This window comes from Balaenoptera borealis (assembly GCF_965194805.1).
Source record: "Balaenoptera borealis genome assembly, chromosome: 2".
Classification (NCBI taxonomy): domain Eukaryota; kingdom Metazoa; phylum Chordata; class Mammalia; order Artiodactyla; family Balaenopteridae; genus Balaenoptera; species Balaenoptera borealis.
This window is the reverse complement of record NC_138867.1, coordinates 42,395,851-42,413,135: the sequence shown is the minus strand read 5'-3', so window position 1 is coordinate 42,413,135 and position 17,285 is coordinate 42,395,851. Positions and strand designations below refer to the sequence as shown.

Sequence of the window (17,285 nt, the reverse complement as noted above, 5' to 3'; positions counted from 1 at the left end):
GCAGTTGGAGGAGCCAGGCAATTGCTCTGTCGTGAAGACTGTGCTGAGAGATATTTGGATTAGGCTTCAGGAACTAGGATTCAAGACTGAGTAGGAATTTTACCAATTGGGAAGTTGGTCCAAGTTCTACATATGTGCTTGCCTCTGACACTAGCACCATAAGACTCAATTAGAACTCATTTTCCATACATGTGGCCAAAGCGGTTACATTTCACTAATCTTTGCAAAAAGGAAGCTAAATTTCTGGACTGCCACATTAATGTAGAGAAGAATAAAAGTTTTTAGATAGACCCTTCCAGTGGATAATCAGGAGATAAAGATCTGACTATGGGGATTAATACTTAATTTACACAATCCCCTTGGATCCAGCTTCTGAAGCAGTACTTGATCATAGTAGGTGCTCAATAAAATATGAGAGTTATTTGGGCTAACCATAAGGAACCAGGATTTGGGTCATGTGGGACTTTTTACCAACTGGGAATTGTGTTCTAGTCCTCCTTATAATGAGCTCTTGAACACATGATATTTCTATAGAGACTAGACCTTCCAAGGCCATAGAAGTAAATTATTGTAGATCTGGTAAGTAAAATGTTTCCTCAAAATCTGAACTATTAAAAATCTTCACTGTATTTTTCTAATTTTAAAAGTATACGTGTTTGTTGCAAACAAATTCAAGAATTTCAGAAATTATGTAACAGTGTAAAAAGGTAAAATTTTTTATGATTACAAAAACTGTTTACAGTATGGAAAGGTTAAACTATTTATGATTATAATAGATATTACTAAGTTGCCACCCCAAAAAGTTATACAGTTTATAATCTTATAGTGTATGAGCTTTTTTGCTTCCCCATAATCTCTCCAAGATTAAACATTACTAATCTTTGTTATCTTTTAGACACAAAGTAACATTGATTTCATTTATATTTTAAAATAATTATTAAAATTGGGAATATTTTCTTATGTTTATTGGCCATTTGTATTTTATCTTTTATAAACTACTTTTTCATCATTCTTTGTCCATTTTTCTTACTGATGCTATTTAGGAGTTCTCTTTACATAAGGTATATAAGTTAACATTAATAGAACAAGTATGTGGTAATAAAGAATTCTTTTTTTTTAAGGTTTTTGAAGAACATTTTATTTTATTTTTAATTTTTATTGGAGTATAGTTGATTTACAATGTTGTGTTAGTTTCAGGTATAAAGCAAAGTGAGTCAGTTATACAAATACATATATCCACTCTTTTTTAGATTCTTTTCCCATATAGGCCATTACAGAGTATTAAGTAGAGTTCCCTGTGCTATACGGTAAGTCCTTATTAGTTATCTATTTTATATACAGTAGTGTGTATATGTCAATCCCAATCTCCCAGTTTATCCCTCCCCCCCCTTACAACCTGTTAAACATAAGTTTGTTTTCTTGAAAAAAATTTGAAAGAAAATTCTGGAAAGAAGGAGTTCTTTTACCTTCAATGCTGAAAATTTGTTCTCCTAATGTCCCAGCCTTTTCTAGTAGAGCTGCTTCATCAGAAACATTGAAAAAGTATCTTTCTGTTGGAATACTGGCAATTGCTTTAATTTCTTTTATTAAATTTTTAGTATCAAGGGCATTTCTGTTTAAGTACCCAAGAACCTTGAAAATAGAGGAAGAGGGGAGAAGGCCATTAGTGTTGTACTTCAATTTTCCTATTAGTGTTTTCTAGGCTATTTCTGAACACAATAGGCCCTCTGGAGAAGTAAATCAAGTAACACTTCCATATCCTCTTCGTTGACAGGACTGCAAATCAGCAAGAAGCAGAGGTAGAGTAAAAATATACTTTTATATTAAGCTATGAATGGCCAATAAGAAAGTGCAGTCTTCAGAAGTGATGTTATAAAGGAATATTTACCCATCAACTGAAAGACAAGTAAAAAGAAAAGCCACTTACTGCTATGCCAAACCTCAGTATATTGTCATTGTTACATTGATCAATTACGGCTTTCAACATTGAACCATCATGGGATTCACCATCAGTTACAACCACCATGACTTTGGTAGCACCTGGTCGTCCACCAGCAGCTGCTGAATAAGCAGAATCTCTGTGGCAGATAAAATAAAAACTCACTATCAAAAAATAAACTAAACACGTGGACCTCTGGTTAGAAATACAAATATGAAACTGACTTCTTTGAGCATAACCTATTGTGATTTAGAATTTCTCTATCAGTGCTGGTGACTTCTGAACTACATTCTATTCGTAGCTTGTAGAGAAACATATAAAAATATAAATCTTGCTTGGCATTAAAAATAACTTCCATGGTTTCCATGGTGTGTGGGTGTGTGTGTATTTACATCAGGAATCCTTAGAATTACCTTCTGCTAATAAGATTAAACTCATTAAAACTAATCAACAGGGTAAAGATATTCATTCCTGTCATAAATATTACTCATTGTATCTGCATTTATTTTTTTCAACAGTAAATTGTTTTTTAAAAAGTAATAAATATACATGGTAAAAGAAATCCAAAGCATTTGGAAAGGTGTAAAACAAAAATTTCACACCAAGCCACTATTCCAAAGGTAATCACTATTATCAGTTTATGTTTCCTTCTAGAAAATGTTTCATCTAGAGAAATATATGCAAAAGTTACTCCTTAGACTTCTATAAAAATGGGAACATATTCTATGCGTTGTTTTTCATTTTGATAGAGACCTTTCCATATCAGCACATATAGAACTCTCCTTTTTGTGTTTGATTTTGATTTTCTGATTTTATTTCTATACAATTTTTAAAGGTTAATTTCCATTTACAGTTATTACAAAATATTGGCTCTATTCCCCACGTTGTGCATCCTTGAGCCCATCTTACACCCAGTAGTTTGTGCCTCCCAGTCCTCCACCCTTATGTTGCCCCTCCCCCACCACTTGTAACCATTAGTTTAGACTTCTCCTTTTTTAATGGCTACATAATATTTCATTATTTTGAGGAACCATAGTTTATTTAACCAATTCCCATTATTATGCACTTAGGCTGTTTTGAGTTTTACAAATAATGCTATAATCAATGTCCTTATGTATCTATCTTGGCATACTTTTTTGAATGTGTCAGTAGGTAAAATCTTAGCAGAGAAATTATTTAGACAAAGTATTTACACATTTCAAATTTTGATAAATAAAATACTAAATTGCTCTTCAAAAATTCCACCAATTTAGGGCTTCCCTGGCTGTGCGGTGGTTAAGAATCCGCCTGCCAATGCAGGGGACACGGGTTGGAGCCCTGGTCTGGGAAGATCCCACATGCCGCAGAGCAACTAAGCCCATGTGCCACAACTACTAAGCCTGCGCTCTAGAGCCTGTGAGCCACAACTACTGAGCCCATATGCCACAACTACTGAAGCCCATGTGCCTAGAGCCCATGCTCTGCAACAAGAGAAGCCACAACAATGAGAAGCCTGCGCACCGCAACAAAGGGTAGCCCCTGCTCTCTGCAACTTGAGAAAGCCCCCACACAGCAATGAAGACCCAACGCAGCCAAAAGTAAAAAACAAACAAATAAATAAATAAATTTATTTTTAAAAATTCCACCAATTTATACTGCCATCAGTGTACAAGAATGCAATTTTCTCCACCTCCTTTCCATAACAATGAGCATTATTAACTTTTTAATCTGGGATGCTCTTATAAGTGAGAAATAATATATAATTGTTATTTTAATATGTACTTTTTCACTATGAAGGATGATGAGTATTTTTAATACGTTTATTAGCCATTTATACTTCTTCCTTTGTGAACTCTTGATTTTTCTTTATCTTTGCCCATTTTTCTTTGTTTTTCATCACTTTCCTGACAAGTAAGACTTCTGTTAATAAAGAAAATTATCCTTTGTCATATATATTGTAAATAATTGTCAGTTCATTAATCACTTTTTGAATTTTAGTGATATTAATTCTGTACAGAAATTTTATATTTTGATATAATCAAATCCATTAACTTTTGCGTGTGTGTCTTTTATATTTGACATGGTATTTTAAAAGGTCTTATCTCTAAGACTTTTCTCTTTCATCACCCAAGTTTTCTCATAGTCTTTTAATGGTTTCATTTTCTTAGATTTAAATTGGTGGTCCAGCTGAAATTTATTTTGATTCAAGGAGTGAGGCAGGGATTCAGCTTTATTTTGTTTCTAGATGGTTAACAAGTTGTCCAACAACTTTTTTTTCTGTCTGTTGGATTCTCTTGTTGCACATGCTTTCTGGTGTCATCATATAGGTTCACCACCACCACCTACATGATGACAATTTAAAGTCTATATTTGCTTCCATTCATCTCTCCTGTCTTCAAGTTTGTGTATTCAATGCATTGAATATTTTCACCTGAAAGTGTAAGGAGCTCTTTAAATTCAACATATGTAAAACTGAGACTATCATTTTATTTCCTAAAGCTTTTTTTGTATTCTATATAGCAGAATATAGAAATGTGGAAAAATATTTCATATTTCTCAGCCAAAGTTGAATTCTCATACTCACATCAAATAATTTTTGAGTGAATTATACTCTTTATGACATACAGTAGAGCTCATGTAGGATTATAAGCTTGCTGTGGGTAGAAACCATGCCTCATTTAGTTTTGATTACCTGCAGGGCTTGGAACAGTAAATTGTAAGTGTAGGCACTCAGATAAGATCAATGGAAAATGGCAATATTTACTAAAAGAGTATCGGAATTCTATTTGGTGTTGTAAAGAAACTGATGAAGAAGGAGGAGGAGGAGGAGGAAGAGGAAGAAAAAGAGAAAGAAATAGAAGTAATTAAATTCCAGAAGGTGTGAGAAGTTAGGTGACTCTCCTAACAATGGAAAGAATCCTGTTAGCTTGGGAAACTGTGGTGAGACAGGGATGCTGGGGAGAAAAACAAAGTTTTGAAAAGATCACGAAAGCCATATGAGTCCCATTTTAACAGAAAGTGGCCATTCTCCTTGCGAAGGAAGCTTGCAAGGCCCCCTGGGCTCTTTCCAGGGAAAAATGCCACACCCACATTCCCTGGGAAAAATACAGGCCCTCTGCTGTTTCTAACTCCTACGAGGCCATTTTTCTATGTCATCTTAGTCTTCCCCTAAGTCTACTTTACTGGAACAGGAAGGGTACTTTGCATAATGGCAATTGGCCAGCAGCCTCTGAGATGGCTTGGCTCCAAAGGACATCTTAATAGGGACAAAAAAGATTAACCAAACCAATCATATCTTCTCTTGTAGGGCATCTACTTTCGAGATATATAGGGAGCGTGGGCAGTTGATAGAAGCAGCAACTAGAACACAGAATATACTGAAAAAAGAAGGGACAGATAAAATAGGAAATTCAGAAAAAGAAAGGACAGGATGTGGTGACTGACCAGATATGTGACCTAAAGAGGAGCAGGAAGAATCAAGTAAACCATCAAGTTTTTAGTCTGAATGACTAGGGGAAAAGGTGGACACATGAATCAAAATGGCAGAGTCATGAGGAGGGGTAGGGAAAAGAGTAAGGCCAGTTTAGAATGTACTGAATTTGGTTAGTGAGCCAACACTCCAAATAAGGATTTTCAGCATCAGCTGGATGCCTGTGTGAACTGTAGGAGAGAGGTCAGGGCTAATGACAAAGCAATGGAGTAACCCAGGCAGGGCTGATGGCTCATGTGTATACAATGGATACAATGCCTAAAAGAACGGGGGTATAAAAGAGTGGGCTCTGTTTGGTGAAGAAAAAATAGGGAAAGGAGCCAGTGAAGATGCAAACTTGTTGACAAAAAGTTGGCAGGTTTTCTAGAAGTGTGTGGTGTCATGGCAACTGGAGTAGAAATAGCAGTGCGTGCTCATTATTGTCAAATGTTCAGGGAAGCGAAAGAGGATGAGGCTTGAGGCAGGACCATGTTTACCTGATGGCAGAGCCATATGTTTCAAGGATATGGAGAAGGGAGTATAGACACTTCTTTCAAGGAGTTATGGCAGTGGAAGGAAGGAACTCACAACTCGATGAAAAAGGGCAGGAAGTAGGTTTAAGGGAAGGTGAACCTACAGTTCTCATTTCTTTTTTAACACTAGGAGAATATTTAGCATTTTTTGTAAAGGTATCTGATTAAAGCAGAGTGAAGATGAAGGTCAGCAGTGCTGAGAAAATAAGAGACACTGAGCAAAGAATTAGGAGAATGTTATATAGCTGTGAAATTCACACTGCCCCAGCCTGTTATAAGTAGAATGAGCCCTTCAATTCAGTTCAGACTTCTAGGTCATTAACACTTAGGATTCTATGGCCCTTCTAAATTTGCATGAAGTGCTCCACTAGCTCAAGTTGTCTGTGGCCTTGATAAATATTAACAAATAAATGCAGACTGCTCCATTGCCAACTTAAACTAAGGTCTTTTAATTTCACCGTACTTACTTCATGTAAAATCTTTAAAAATTATGTAATATCTTATAAAAGTTCTAGAAATCAGAGATTTAAAAATTTCATTCCCTACTGCCTTCTCAAAGTATTCAAGTAACAGAATGTTCAGACTTTTCTTCTCTACTAGTTCTGATTTAAGTGTAGTTACCACATATTTATTTTTCTTTGTCTTTCCTTTTTATTACTTATGAGCACTTCTATTTTATCAAAATATTGGCCTATTAGCATCATAACTTACCTTGCATATTGAATTGCTTTGAATGTATTTGTGAGGTCTCCACCATACTGGGATGTCTGGGATGTTGCTTTAATCATTTCATCTTTGGTTTTAAAAGTGTTCAGGTTAAACACAACTCTTGGATAATTGGCATATTGAATTAACCCCACCTTCAAGAGAAAAGAAGTTTATTACAGGTTTGTCATTAAGTTATAAATCATTCCTATTGAACCAATATAATAAAAATTGAAAGTACATTTAGACATGGGCTGATAGCTTAAGGGAATCATTTCCAACTTTTTTCTTAAGAATAGTTATTTTTCTTCCAGTGGAATAACTTCCTGGTCAGAGGCCATCAGTGCAGTGCAGCCGTACTTACTGACAAGCAAGATAATGTGCCATTTGTGGACCATTTGGTTCTCAAGAGTAATAGTTGTAGATTTTTAAGTACTGCCATATGGATGAATAGGAGAATTAAGTTCATAACAGGAAGATTCAAATGATATAAATAGATTTTCTAGTTACCAATGGATATAAACATGTAAACAATTATAAGCAGTCATGGATGGAACGGAACATCTCGTCAAGTGAGGATAATTATATAATAAACAAAGAACTATAGTTGAATACAAGGAAAAGTGATGTGCTAATCAATGCGGTCAACATGAATGTTTTTGTTGTGCTGGATTTCCTCTAATCACAGACGTTAGAAAGAAAGCTGCTATATGTGCATTTAGGGCAGGAAGTTTCTGGTCTTCAGGGAAAATGCCATTGGAGAGAGTCTTATTCGAGAGGGCCGAGAGGCAGAACAATTTCTGACCAAGATGTTTGGACACATACCCTAATCCTTCAGATCAAGGAGGTCAGACACTTCTGTTAATGTCTTTGTTCTCAGCACTGAGATCACCCTCTGTGCCTAGGATTTGGGGCTTCCAGAATAGGAATGGTGATGAGGGATCAGTGGTAAAAGGGTCTCTGAAATAGAGGTCAGTGTGTAAGGAAGGTGGGAAGGGCAAGGCCTGGATTTCTGAGTTCAATCAGCTACTTTCTCTAGGAAGGCAGTTAACTAGGCACTGGAAAAATGACAAAAAATATATTACTGAACCCTCCTCTTTAGGATAGGATGTAAGATTTGAGAGAGAGGAAAGGATCAAAAATAACTCTAAGGATTTCAAAATCTAAGGTGATAGGAAGAGAATTGTGACCCCCTGACACAGCCCCATAACTTCTATGTGCAAGAGATAAAGGTGGAAGAGAAGATTTAAAGAAATGTGGTATAGTAGGGCTTATAGAAAGGTCACATTTAGAACGGATGAGAAGATACTGAGTAAAACCACCTCTAGAGACGAAGAAGATGCATCGGGATTGGAAGATAGAAGAGGAAGGCCAGGAATTCCATACAAGAGACTATTAAATACAATAAGTCACATTATGGGGGAAACCCACTCAGAAACAGAGAAAATAAGCAGATACAGATGAAAACTTCTCTTATGAGGGGCCTTAACAGTGATGCTCTCCAGAAACCAGTACTATACCTAGTCTTATTTAACAGAAATTTTATTTTATTTTCTGGTGAAAGCCCTCAGTGAAACCTCCAAAGTTTTGACAGACACTAATGTCCTCTTGGCATTGAAAAGCAATGTCAATGGGGAAAATATATAACAATATTTTATAATACTGTATAGGGAAGCAGAAAAGCAAATTTCAATATAGATAACTGGAAAGCATTTTAGAAAAGTGGTCCAACATTTGTTGGGCCCTGGAGCATCAGATGCAACCCAGGAACTAGTAACTCTGTGAATTGATTTCTGTTGATATTGGATCAATGTGCTGCTACAACCAGGATGGCCCACGAAATAGCAGATCCAACAAGAAAGAAAGAAAAAAAAACCCCGAAACTTTAAAAATGCTATTCAGCGTTATAAAAGCATGACGTTTCTGCTCGTGAGTTTTGCTTGCCTACCTCAGGAAGACAGAAAACCAAATTAAAGACTCTTTAAAACATAAAAAGTTATACAAAAGTATTGAAAAGACTTGTCCTACGTGAAAAATGGAAGGCTAGACTAGAATATGACAAAAGACTATAAAATAATAAATGGTAGAATTATGCTATGAACTTACTTATAAAAATTCAAAGATAATTTTTTCACCAGTAAAGAGTAAGTGAAAGAAAGTCATCATTAGTCCAAGCGTGTGTAAAAAAATACATATTGGATTTCTAAATGTATTGATTAGTTCATGAGTTAGTGGAGGAAAAAATAAGCAACTAAAGAGGATTAAGATGCTATACACATATCTGATGCCTGAATCAGGAATAGAAACCCAAGCTTAAAGACTAGCATTAGGGGAAGTCAGAGATAGAATAACTCAGTGTAGCACAAATTTCAATTAACTTTCAAGATTACCATTAAATGCCTTTAATATGGGGATTTGACAAATGCAAAGATAAAGACCTCATCTCTAATAATATTTTCTCAGAACGAAAGCCGTGGGTTAATGTATATATAATGGATGTCCATACCTGTGTCTTTGTGGGGCCTATATCCAGGCCTTGCACAAATTTTTCCAAAAAGTTCTTTACTGCATCCCAGGGATAAATACTGTTTGATTCATCACATACAACCACAACATCTATGAGGGAAGGGCAGGCTACACAGGAAACGATGAAAGAAACATATATCCATAGGTAAGGCAAAATCACATCCATACACAAATGAGACAAAGTAAAAAAGGATGGCACTTGTTGATACAATTTTTCCCCTCCTTTAATGTAAGGCATTGCTCAGACCCTCTGCACAGTCATAACTTACTCTGAACTGCAGGTGAAAAGCTGGTCAGGAGCTGAAAATTGGGACTGACATCAGAGCATAACCCGGTTGTGTAAAACTGGCTTCCACACTGCTGTGCCCACAGGGGACCACAGGTCTTAAAAGAAATGAAAACAGTGACAAAACACATGGAAAATGTTAACCCTCCACCTCGCCATTTGTGAAACTCAGGACTATTTCTATTCTCTTATAAGACTCTAGGAATCGTCAACTGTTGGAACTAACGAGTCAACAGTGCCTTTGAGAGAAAGTGCACTGGAGCCCACAGAAGGGGGGGAGAGGGTGGCAGATGTGCTGTGCCCGGTGGCAGGCGTCTTGGGGACGGGGGCACTGGGACTTTCAGTGTAGGGAGGAGCCCATCAGGTCACCCACCAAGCTCGACAACAGGGGTGCTGTCCTTCCAGAGAACACCCAGGAGAAAAATGCGTGCAAAGTTCATTTTCTGTCTCTCAGATACCTGGGTCTCAGCTGCTTCATCTGTAAAATGAAGATGATCAGACCTCCTAACTTAAGGCTGCTGTGAAGATGGAATGAGTCTATAGCTATAAAACACTTAGAACAGTGCTGGGTAAATAGCAAGGGATATATAATTGTTAGCCAGCATCATTATCATTCTTATTCCTTGAACATAGGTCTCCTCCTGTCCCTTCCATTTATACTATTCAGTGGAAACCATAAGTCCTCATGTCCCCATGGGCCAGGCAGGCAGCCTGGAAGACAGCTCCAGCCAGGGGTAGACACCGTGGTGAATGAAGAGCCCACACTTTCTGTGCAGGGCAGACCACTGTGGCTCCTGCCCGCGGGCTGGTGTGAAACAGGCCCTGTGTGGCCAGACCTCCCAAATTCTCAAGGAGAGTCAAAGAGAGAATTTTGTGTGAAAATTTATAGTTAACAAAAACCTGAAACACTCTACATGCTACACAAACACACAGGAGGTTCATGAACTGCCAGTTTTTAACTTTGTAGTTATCAAAGTATTTCTTTGAGGACTTCAGAACCCCATACTTCTGGCCCCTAGAACCTTCAGTTATCAAAGCTGGCGTTTGTCTTCTTGAGCACATCATACTCCAACTATTAATATCTCCACTGACCTGACCCCAAAGCTCTCCCTTTCAGCAGCCCTTGAATGCCAAGAACTCCTGAATAAATCATGATTAAATCACGTGGGAAACATTAGATTCAATAATATTCAAATCGTTAGATGTGAAAGGAGAAAAAATGGGGAAGAGAAGTCTAGTGATGATCTTAAAAAAAATCTACATAGTTTAACCTTATGTAAAGCTGTGGACCAATTATTAAAACTTAACTGAAAAGTGTGGACTTGCAAAAAGTGATTGGAAGAATGAGAGGGAACTTATTTGACCCACTTTAATTGTTGGTAGCTCAAAGGAGAAGCAGCTGTGGTCATATTTCATGCTCAATGAACAAGGCATAGTTTTTCCCTTATAAAACTGGTTCATTTTGCCAATTAGTTAGGGGGACATCACTATTGATGCCTTGGGTTAGTATACCGAATAAGATACCAACTACTGATTCCTATATCCCCACCCCCAAGTTGGTTTACCTTAATCACCCTTGAAAATACTAACTCATGAAGTATTAAAAAAGATTTTTTTGTTTTAAAAGCAATGGAAAACAGCATTAAGGAGTTGAAATTAGAATATGCCAATTGTTAATGCCAGAACAACATTCCTGCTTTAAGCCCGGAACTTAAGAAGTTTCAAACAAAAAAAAATGTGATGATTGTCAGTCTTTTCCACAGAATTCTTAAGAGTATCTTAAGATTTTGACCTTTTAGGTATGGAAAGAAGACTTTGGCTTTTTTCTTTTTCCTTTTTTTTTTTTTTCCTCTTTCCCTCCCTCCCTCCTTCTTTCTACTCGCTACATTGACTGTTAATCTCTCAAATTCTCTTGCAATTTTATTTTATAAATAAGATTTACAAAATGTTTTATTTTTCATATAAAAATCTGTAAAGTTACAGATTAAAAATCTGAAGTTACAGATTAAAACCTTAAGTTACAGACTAAAAACTTTGAAACACATTCTGTAATCCCTGTATCTCAATATGTTTTTCTTTCTTAATTCAACTTGAAAAAAAAAAAACAAAGAAGACAAAAGCAACCTTATGATAAAGACTTCAGAAGATCATAAACCAGGAAGATTCACTGCAATATTCATTTATGCATTGATCTAACATATATTATAAGCAACACTTAATTCAGTTAGTGGTACCAAGGTCTCTCTAATATCTCTCAGTAAAAATAGAATGATATTGTTCCAAATTGATTACATTTTTAGAGTAATCTGGTTATACACCCAGGCTTTTAAGTTAGCATATCAATGTAGCATGTCATAACTAATGTAAAGTTAAAGTAAGCTTTCTATGACTATTTTAACAGGGCTATACAACTAGGTTACACCTACATGGAGTGGCAGAAGTGTCAAATGAGACTGGGGTTTTGTTTGCCTTTAAACTCTTTTTTTTTTTTTTTTTTTTTGGTGTGTGATGGTTTTCATTTTTTTACAGTCACATCTTTTCAACAATTTTCTATGTTATTTTTTTGTTAGTCCCAAGCCCAGAAATTATTCTCTCTTTCAGAAAACTTCCATTTTCTTCTGGTTTTTTATATTAACTTTTTAATTCACTCAGAAGTATATTTGGATATGCAAGTTATTCACCAATTAATTGTCCCCAGACCTCTTGTTAAATAAGGCATTCTGTTTTACTGATTTGTGGTGGTCTTTTCACAGCTTTCTAGAAACTAAATGAGAGTACACATTGACATGAAATAAGATGAGATCAAGCCATGCCTTAAATAATATCAGATTGGTCAATGATGATCAGAAATGATTAAAAACAAAAGTACTTTGTAGCTTTGAAACCTACTTTCTGAATTTGCAGTACCTATCCTGAATGTTCCTACAGGAAGGAGAAATGAGAGCTAGAATTCTGCTGTTATCAACAAATACAAAGCACATTTTCTAAGGGTAAAGAATCGGTGTTCCTTCTGATCCCTTTTTCCAGAACATTCTGCGGCAATGGTTTTACTAAATATCTTAAGACGTCTACATATCAACACATTGTCCTTTCATGTTGGCTCTCCATCTAGCATGTCTTATCCAAAATCAAGCTCAAACATTTAAACCTCAAGATTTGGTTTGCTAGGAGGGATGGTGAGAAGACACTGACTTCATACTTTCTTGAAAGGAATAAGGATTTGAAAAGTAAACACTCACAAGAAATCCTCCTGTTCCCACATTCCTTGTCAGTGTCAAGCCAAGGCTCATGTTGGTTTTCATCTCAGTAACATTGGAAATGCTCGTGGAAGCTTTCAAAGGGGAGAAGATTTTTAAGAGTGGTTAAATCATCATTTATTTAAAGCCATTTTTTTTTTCAATGTACGCTCAGGTTTACATGTAGCATTGAATTTAGTGCTCGTGTTATGAGGTGTATGCAAATGAGATGCCTTCAGTGATCTGGCAGCTCATTTAAATATGTGATCACATCTGCAGAATGTGATCCTAGGGGGTGGAGTCTGCAAAGGTCATGGTGGCTCCAGCTAAAGCTTTATTCTGGATCAGAAAAAAATATCCTTAAAGTGTTATCGAAGAATGCCGTATGGTAGAATCTGGCTCAAAGCAATAGTGAATGAACTTTAAAAGGAAATCATGACACTAGCATGTAGAATAATAGATAAATCTCTCCAACCTTCTCTCTCCCACTCAAATAGGGCATCATCTGCTGTATCCATTCTTGAGCTACTGAACATTGAAATTCTTCTCAATAATATCATTATTTTCTCATATCCTCTAATCTCTGCCAAGGTGTATACATATATATACACATACAGGTATACATATACACAAAATTATGCTGTTTATGTATATGTGTATACACATAAATTATGCTAAGTCATCTGCTCATATGTATATATACATATGCATAAAATTTCTAAAATAATAAAAAAATATATATTAGGGGTGAGTATTCAAAAGTTTTATTATATAGTTTATCCCCCATTTCCCAGGATACCTGTTTTAAAACTTTACCCTTCTTCTCAAGCCTCCAAACTCAACCCAGATCCCATCAATCTCTACTGCAAAGAAGATAATCACACTTGAAGGATAATCTCAACTTCTCTCATCTTTACCTAAAGGTCCTTCTAGAATTCTGACTTCTCTCTTTCCTTTGTGTTTCAGAGAAGAGAGCATTCTTCCTAAGACTCATTTTCCCAGGTACCAGAGGCATTAATTCCATCCAGTTAACTTTATTCTTGACCAGTAGTCACTCCCTTTTTATTGCCTCCTTCCACTCTCCCTACAAATAGGATCATCTCTTTTTTATTAGAAAAATTGTCTCTTAACCCTGCTACCTTATCAAACTATTTTCCCAATTCTCCTTCACTACTTAACTTCTGGAAACGGAGGTCTACTTTTGTGGATAATTAAAACAGCAATTCCAAACAATTACAAAGAATTCCAAATTGTGAATGTTTTTTTAGTAGAATGAAATCATTTAGACATGACCAGAAATACAGAGTGTTCCTCAGCACCCCCAAAATCAGCCCTAGTACTGATGTTTCTATACTTAATGGTTTGTTTTGAGGAGGGAGAGAAGTATGGATAGTCTCAGATTTCTATAAGTAACCAGCAAAATAATCCTACATGTCGGTGGAAACTGGTCCACAGTCTGGGGGTAGATGGCCCAGGAGGCAGCACGTTTCCCATGCATCCATCTTACTTAATCAGGTCATCAAACTGTGTTGGAAATTTGAATACAGTTGGGCCCCATATGACTACAGAGATAAAGGCAACAAAAGCTGTCTATATTCCTTAAAGACAAAACTATGATTGGTTTTGTTGTTATTTTTCAACTGGGTATATAACAAATGAGATTTTGTTACGTGTAAAAAAATCACATTGCTAATTATAACTTACTTTGCAAATTCAGTTTTTCACATGTAGTGGTGGATAGATCAACAGGACATTTATACACATCTCCCATTCGGTTCTCAGGAAAGCCACTCCATGGTGAACCAACCAGTAACCTAGAAATAGGGATTTTATTTCCCATTAGACATAAAATGTTAGCTATAGTTTCTTAAAGACAAAGCTGACCACAAAACAGTAAAAAAAAAACCAAATTTAATTTCAATTTTTAATAAGTGAACAGTTTCTATTTGCTCAGCTATAATTTGTTCTCCTTCTTTTCCTCTTAGCTGATCAAGATCCTTGATGAACATCTACAGTACAGCTGTCTTGCCACACACCTGGGAGGTCTCTCTAAAGCAGTTCTGTCCAACAGAAATATAATGCAAGCCACAAATGTGGGCACATATGTAATTTTAAGTTTTCTAGTGGCCACATTAATAAAACAAAAAAGCAACAGGTGAAATTAACTTAAATAATATATTTTATTTAACTCAATATATCCGCACTAGCATGCAATTAGTATTAAAATTATTAATGACTTATTTGACATCCTTTTTTCCATACTAAGTGTTTGGAATTCAGTGTGTATATTTTGAGCACATATCAATGTGGACAAGTAATATTTCAAGTGTTCAGTAGCCATGGGTGGCCAGTGGCTCTTTGGTCAGCATAGCTCTAAAGAATGAAATGATATTAAAAGCTAAAGTGAAAACTAACATTTGTCTAGTGCTTTCTATGCCCTAAGCACTTTTATATGTTATTTAGGGAGCAGATGAGCTATCTAAGTGGCTTTATGCTTATTGTCTATATAAGGGAATCCTCAGCAAAAATACAGAGCAAGTGTACCGTGGGGCTCTCCTTATGTGTATCATGTTTATAGCCGAAATACAGAACACTGAGGTCAGAGATGGGTGCTAACATCTTCCCTTTGGTTAGTTCACTTCCTACAGAGTTTTTCCAGTAAGAGACTATGCATTTCCCTGTAGAACCTCTCACTTGACATTTCTGGCCACAGAAGAATGGACAGAAAGAGTCCATGTAACACCCTGATCTTTAGAAAATCCTGTAGGTTAATTACTCAGCAGCATCCAGTGACTAAGGAAGCATGTTTGACTCAACATTTTTTCCTTGTCAAAGTTGGGAAGGATTAGATTATTGATCTATGAAACTTAAATTATTTCATGAGACGTCTGTCTAAATATTTTAACATTATTGATTAAAAAACATGTGGCCAATTAAGTGCTACAGTGGATAAAAAAGTCAAAGGTACATTTCTGTCTACTAACTTAGTAAAACTGTTTAAAATACATAACAAGTATAATAATAATCATACAAATGAGTGGAAAGATATGAATAAGTTCCCCTTCCTGAAAAAAAGTAAAATGGTCTAAGGAAGCAAAAATGGACATCAAAGGATGAGGCTGGTAGTCAGCATTCTTAACAGAGGGAGCATCACGAACAATCACAGAAAGAGGAAAATACTAATTATTTTGAAAGAGAGTTAATGATTCAGTAATAGTCTTCTCCCCTTATTCATCTTATACAATTATTTTCATACTAATATTTTGTAGAGCATTCTAGAACACTTTATTTTTTGAATATTCATTTTATTTATTTATTTTCTTTATTTTTTTGGCTGTGTCAGTTCTTAGTTCTGGCACACGAGATCTTTGCTGAGGGATGCAGGATCTTTCGTTACAGTGCATGGGCTCTTCATTGCAGTGCGCGGGCTTCTCTCTAGTTGTGTCGTGTGGGTTTTCTCTCTCTAGTTGTGGCGCACAGGCTCCAGAGTGCATGGGCTCTGTGGTTTGCGGCACGCAGGCTCTCTTGTTGAGGTACACAAGCTCAGTAGTTGTGGCGCAAGGGCTTAGTTGCCCGGCTGCATATGGGATCTTAGTTCCCCAACTAGGGACTGAACGTGCGTCCCCTGCATTGGAATGCAGATTCTTTACCACTGGACCACCAGGGAAGTTCCTAGAATACTTTAAAACAGCTAACTTTGATTAAGGTTAGAGTTGAAAGTTTTTGTCTTCTGAGTAGATACTTTACCTAATTTACCTGTTAAAATATTGCCTATAGAAATCATCGACAAAACAAAAAGACAACCTACTGAATGGGAGAAAATATTTGCAAATTGTAAGACTGATAAGGGGTTAATATACACAGTATATAAACAGCTCATACAACTCAACATCAAAGAAAAAAAACAATCAAAAAAAAAAGGGGGAGGGAGGAACTTCAAGATGGCGGAGGAGTAAGACGTGGAGATCACCTTCCTCCCCATAAATACAACAAAAATACACCTACATGTGGAACAACTTCTACAGAACACCTACTGAATGCTTGCAGAAGACCTCAGACTTCCCAAAAGGCAAGAAACTTCCCACGTACCTGAGTAGGGCAAAAGAAAAAAGAAAAAACAGAGACAAAAGAGTAGGGACAGACCTGCACCTCTGGGAGGGAGCTGTGAAGGAGGAAAGGTTTCCACACACTAGGGAGCCCCTTCACTAATGGGGATGGAGGGTGGGCAGGGGGGGAAGCTTCGGAGTCATGGAGGAGAGTGCAGCAACAGGGGTGCAGAGGGCAAAGCAGAGAGATTCCCACACAGAGGATCAGTGCTGACCAGCACTCACCAGCTTGAGAGGCTTGTCTGCTCACCCACCCAGGCAGGTGGGGGCTGGGAGCTGAGGCTCGGGCTTCAGAGGTCAGATCCCAGGGACAGGACTGGGGGTGGCTGCATGAACACAGCCTGAAGGGGGCTAGTGCACCACAGCTAGCCGGGAGGGAGTCTGGGAAAAAGTCTGGACTTGCCTAAGAGGCAAGAGACCACTGTTTCAGGGTGTGCAAGGAGAGGGGATTCAGAGCACTGCCTAAACGAGCTCCAGAGACAGGCATGAGCCGCGGCTATCAGCGT

The 17,285-nt window shown here is 36.9% G+C and overlaps 1 protein-coding gene across 1 annotated transcript in view; it reads right to left on the bottom strand.

Moving 5' to 3' along the window:
• Positions 1–17,285, bottom strand: part of ITGA2 (integrin subunit alpha 2) — a 105,291-nt gene that overhangs the window by 40,411 nt on the left and 47,595 nt on the right. Inside the window, exons 3-9 of the mRNA XM_082382195.1 lie at positions 14,378–14,487; positions 12,677–12,768; positions 9,421–9,535; positions 9,132–9,259; positions 6,632–6,780; positions 1,928–2,078; positions 1,467–1,632 (exon numbers count right to left, since the gene is read on the bottom strand). Coding sequence (XP_082238321.1) covers positions 1,467–1,632; positions 1,928–2,078; positions 6,632–6,780; positions 9,132–9,259; positions 9,421–9,535; positions 12,677–12,768; positions 14,378–14,487 — 911 coding nt within the window. The remainder of the gene's footprint in view (positions 1–1,466; positions 1,633–1,927; positions 2,079–6,631; positions 6,781–9,131; positions 9,260–9,420; positions 9,536–12,676; positions 12,769–14,377; positions 14,488–17,285) is intronic.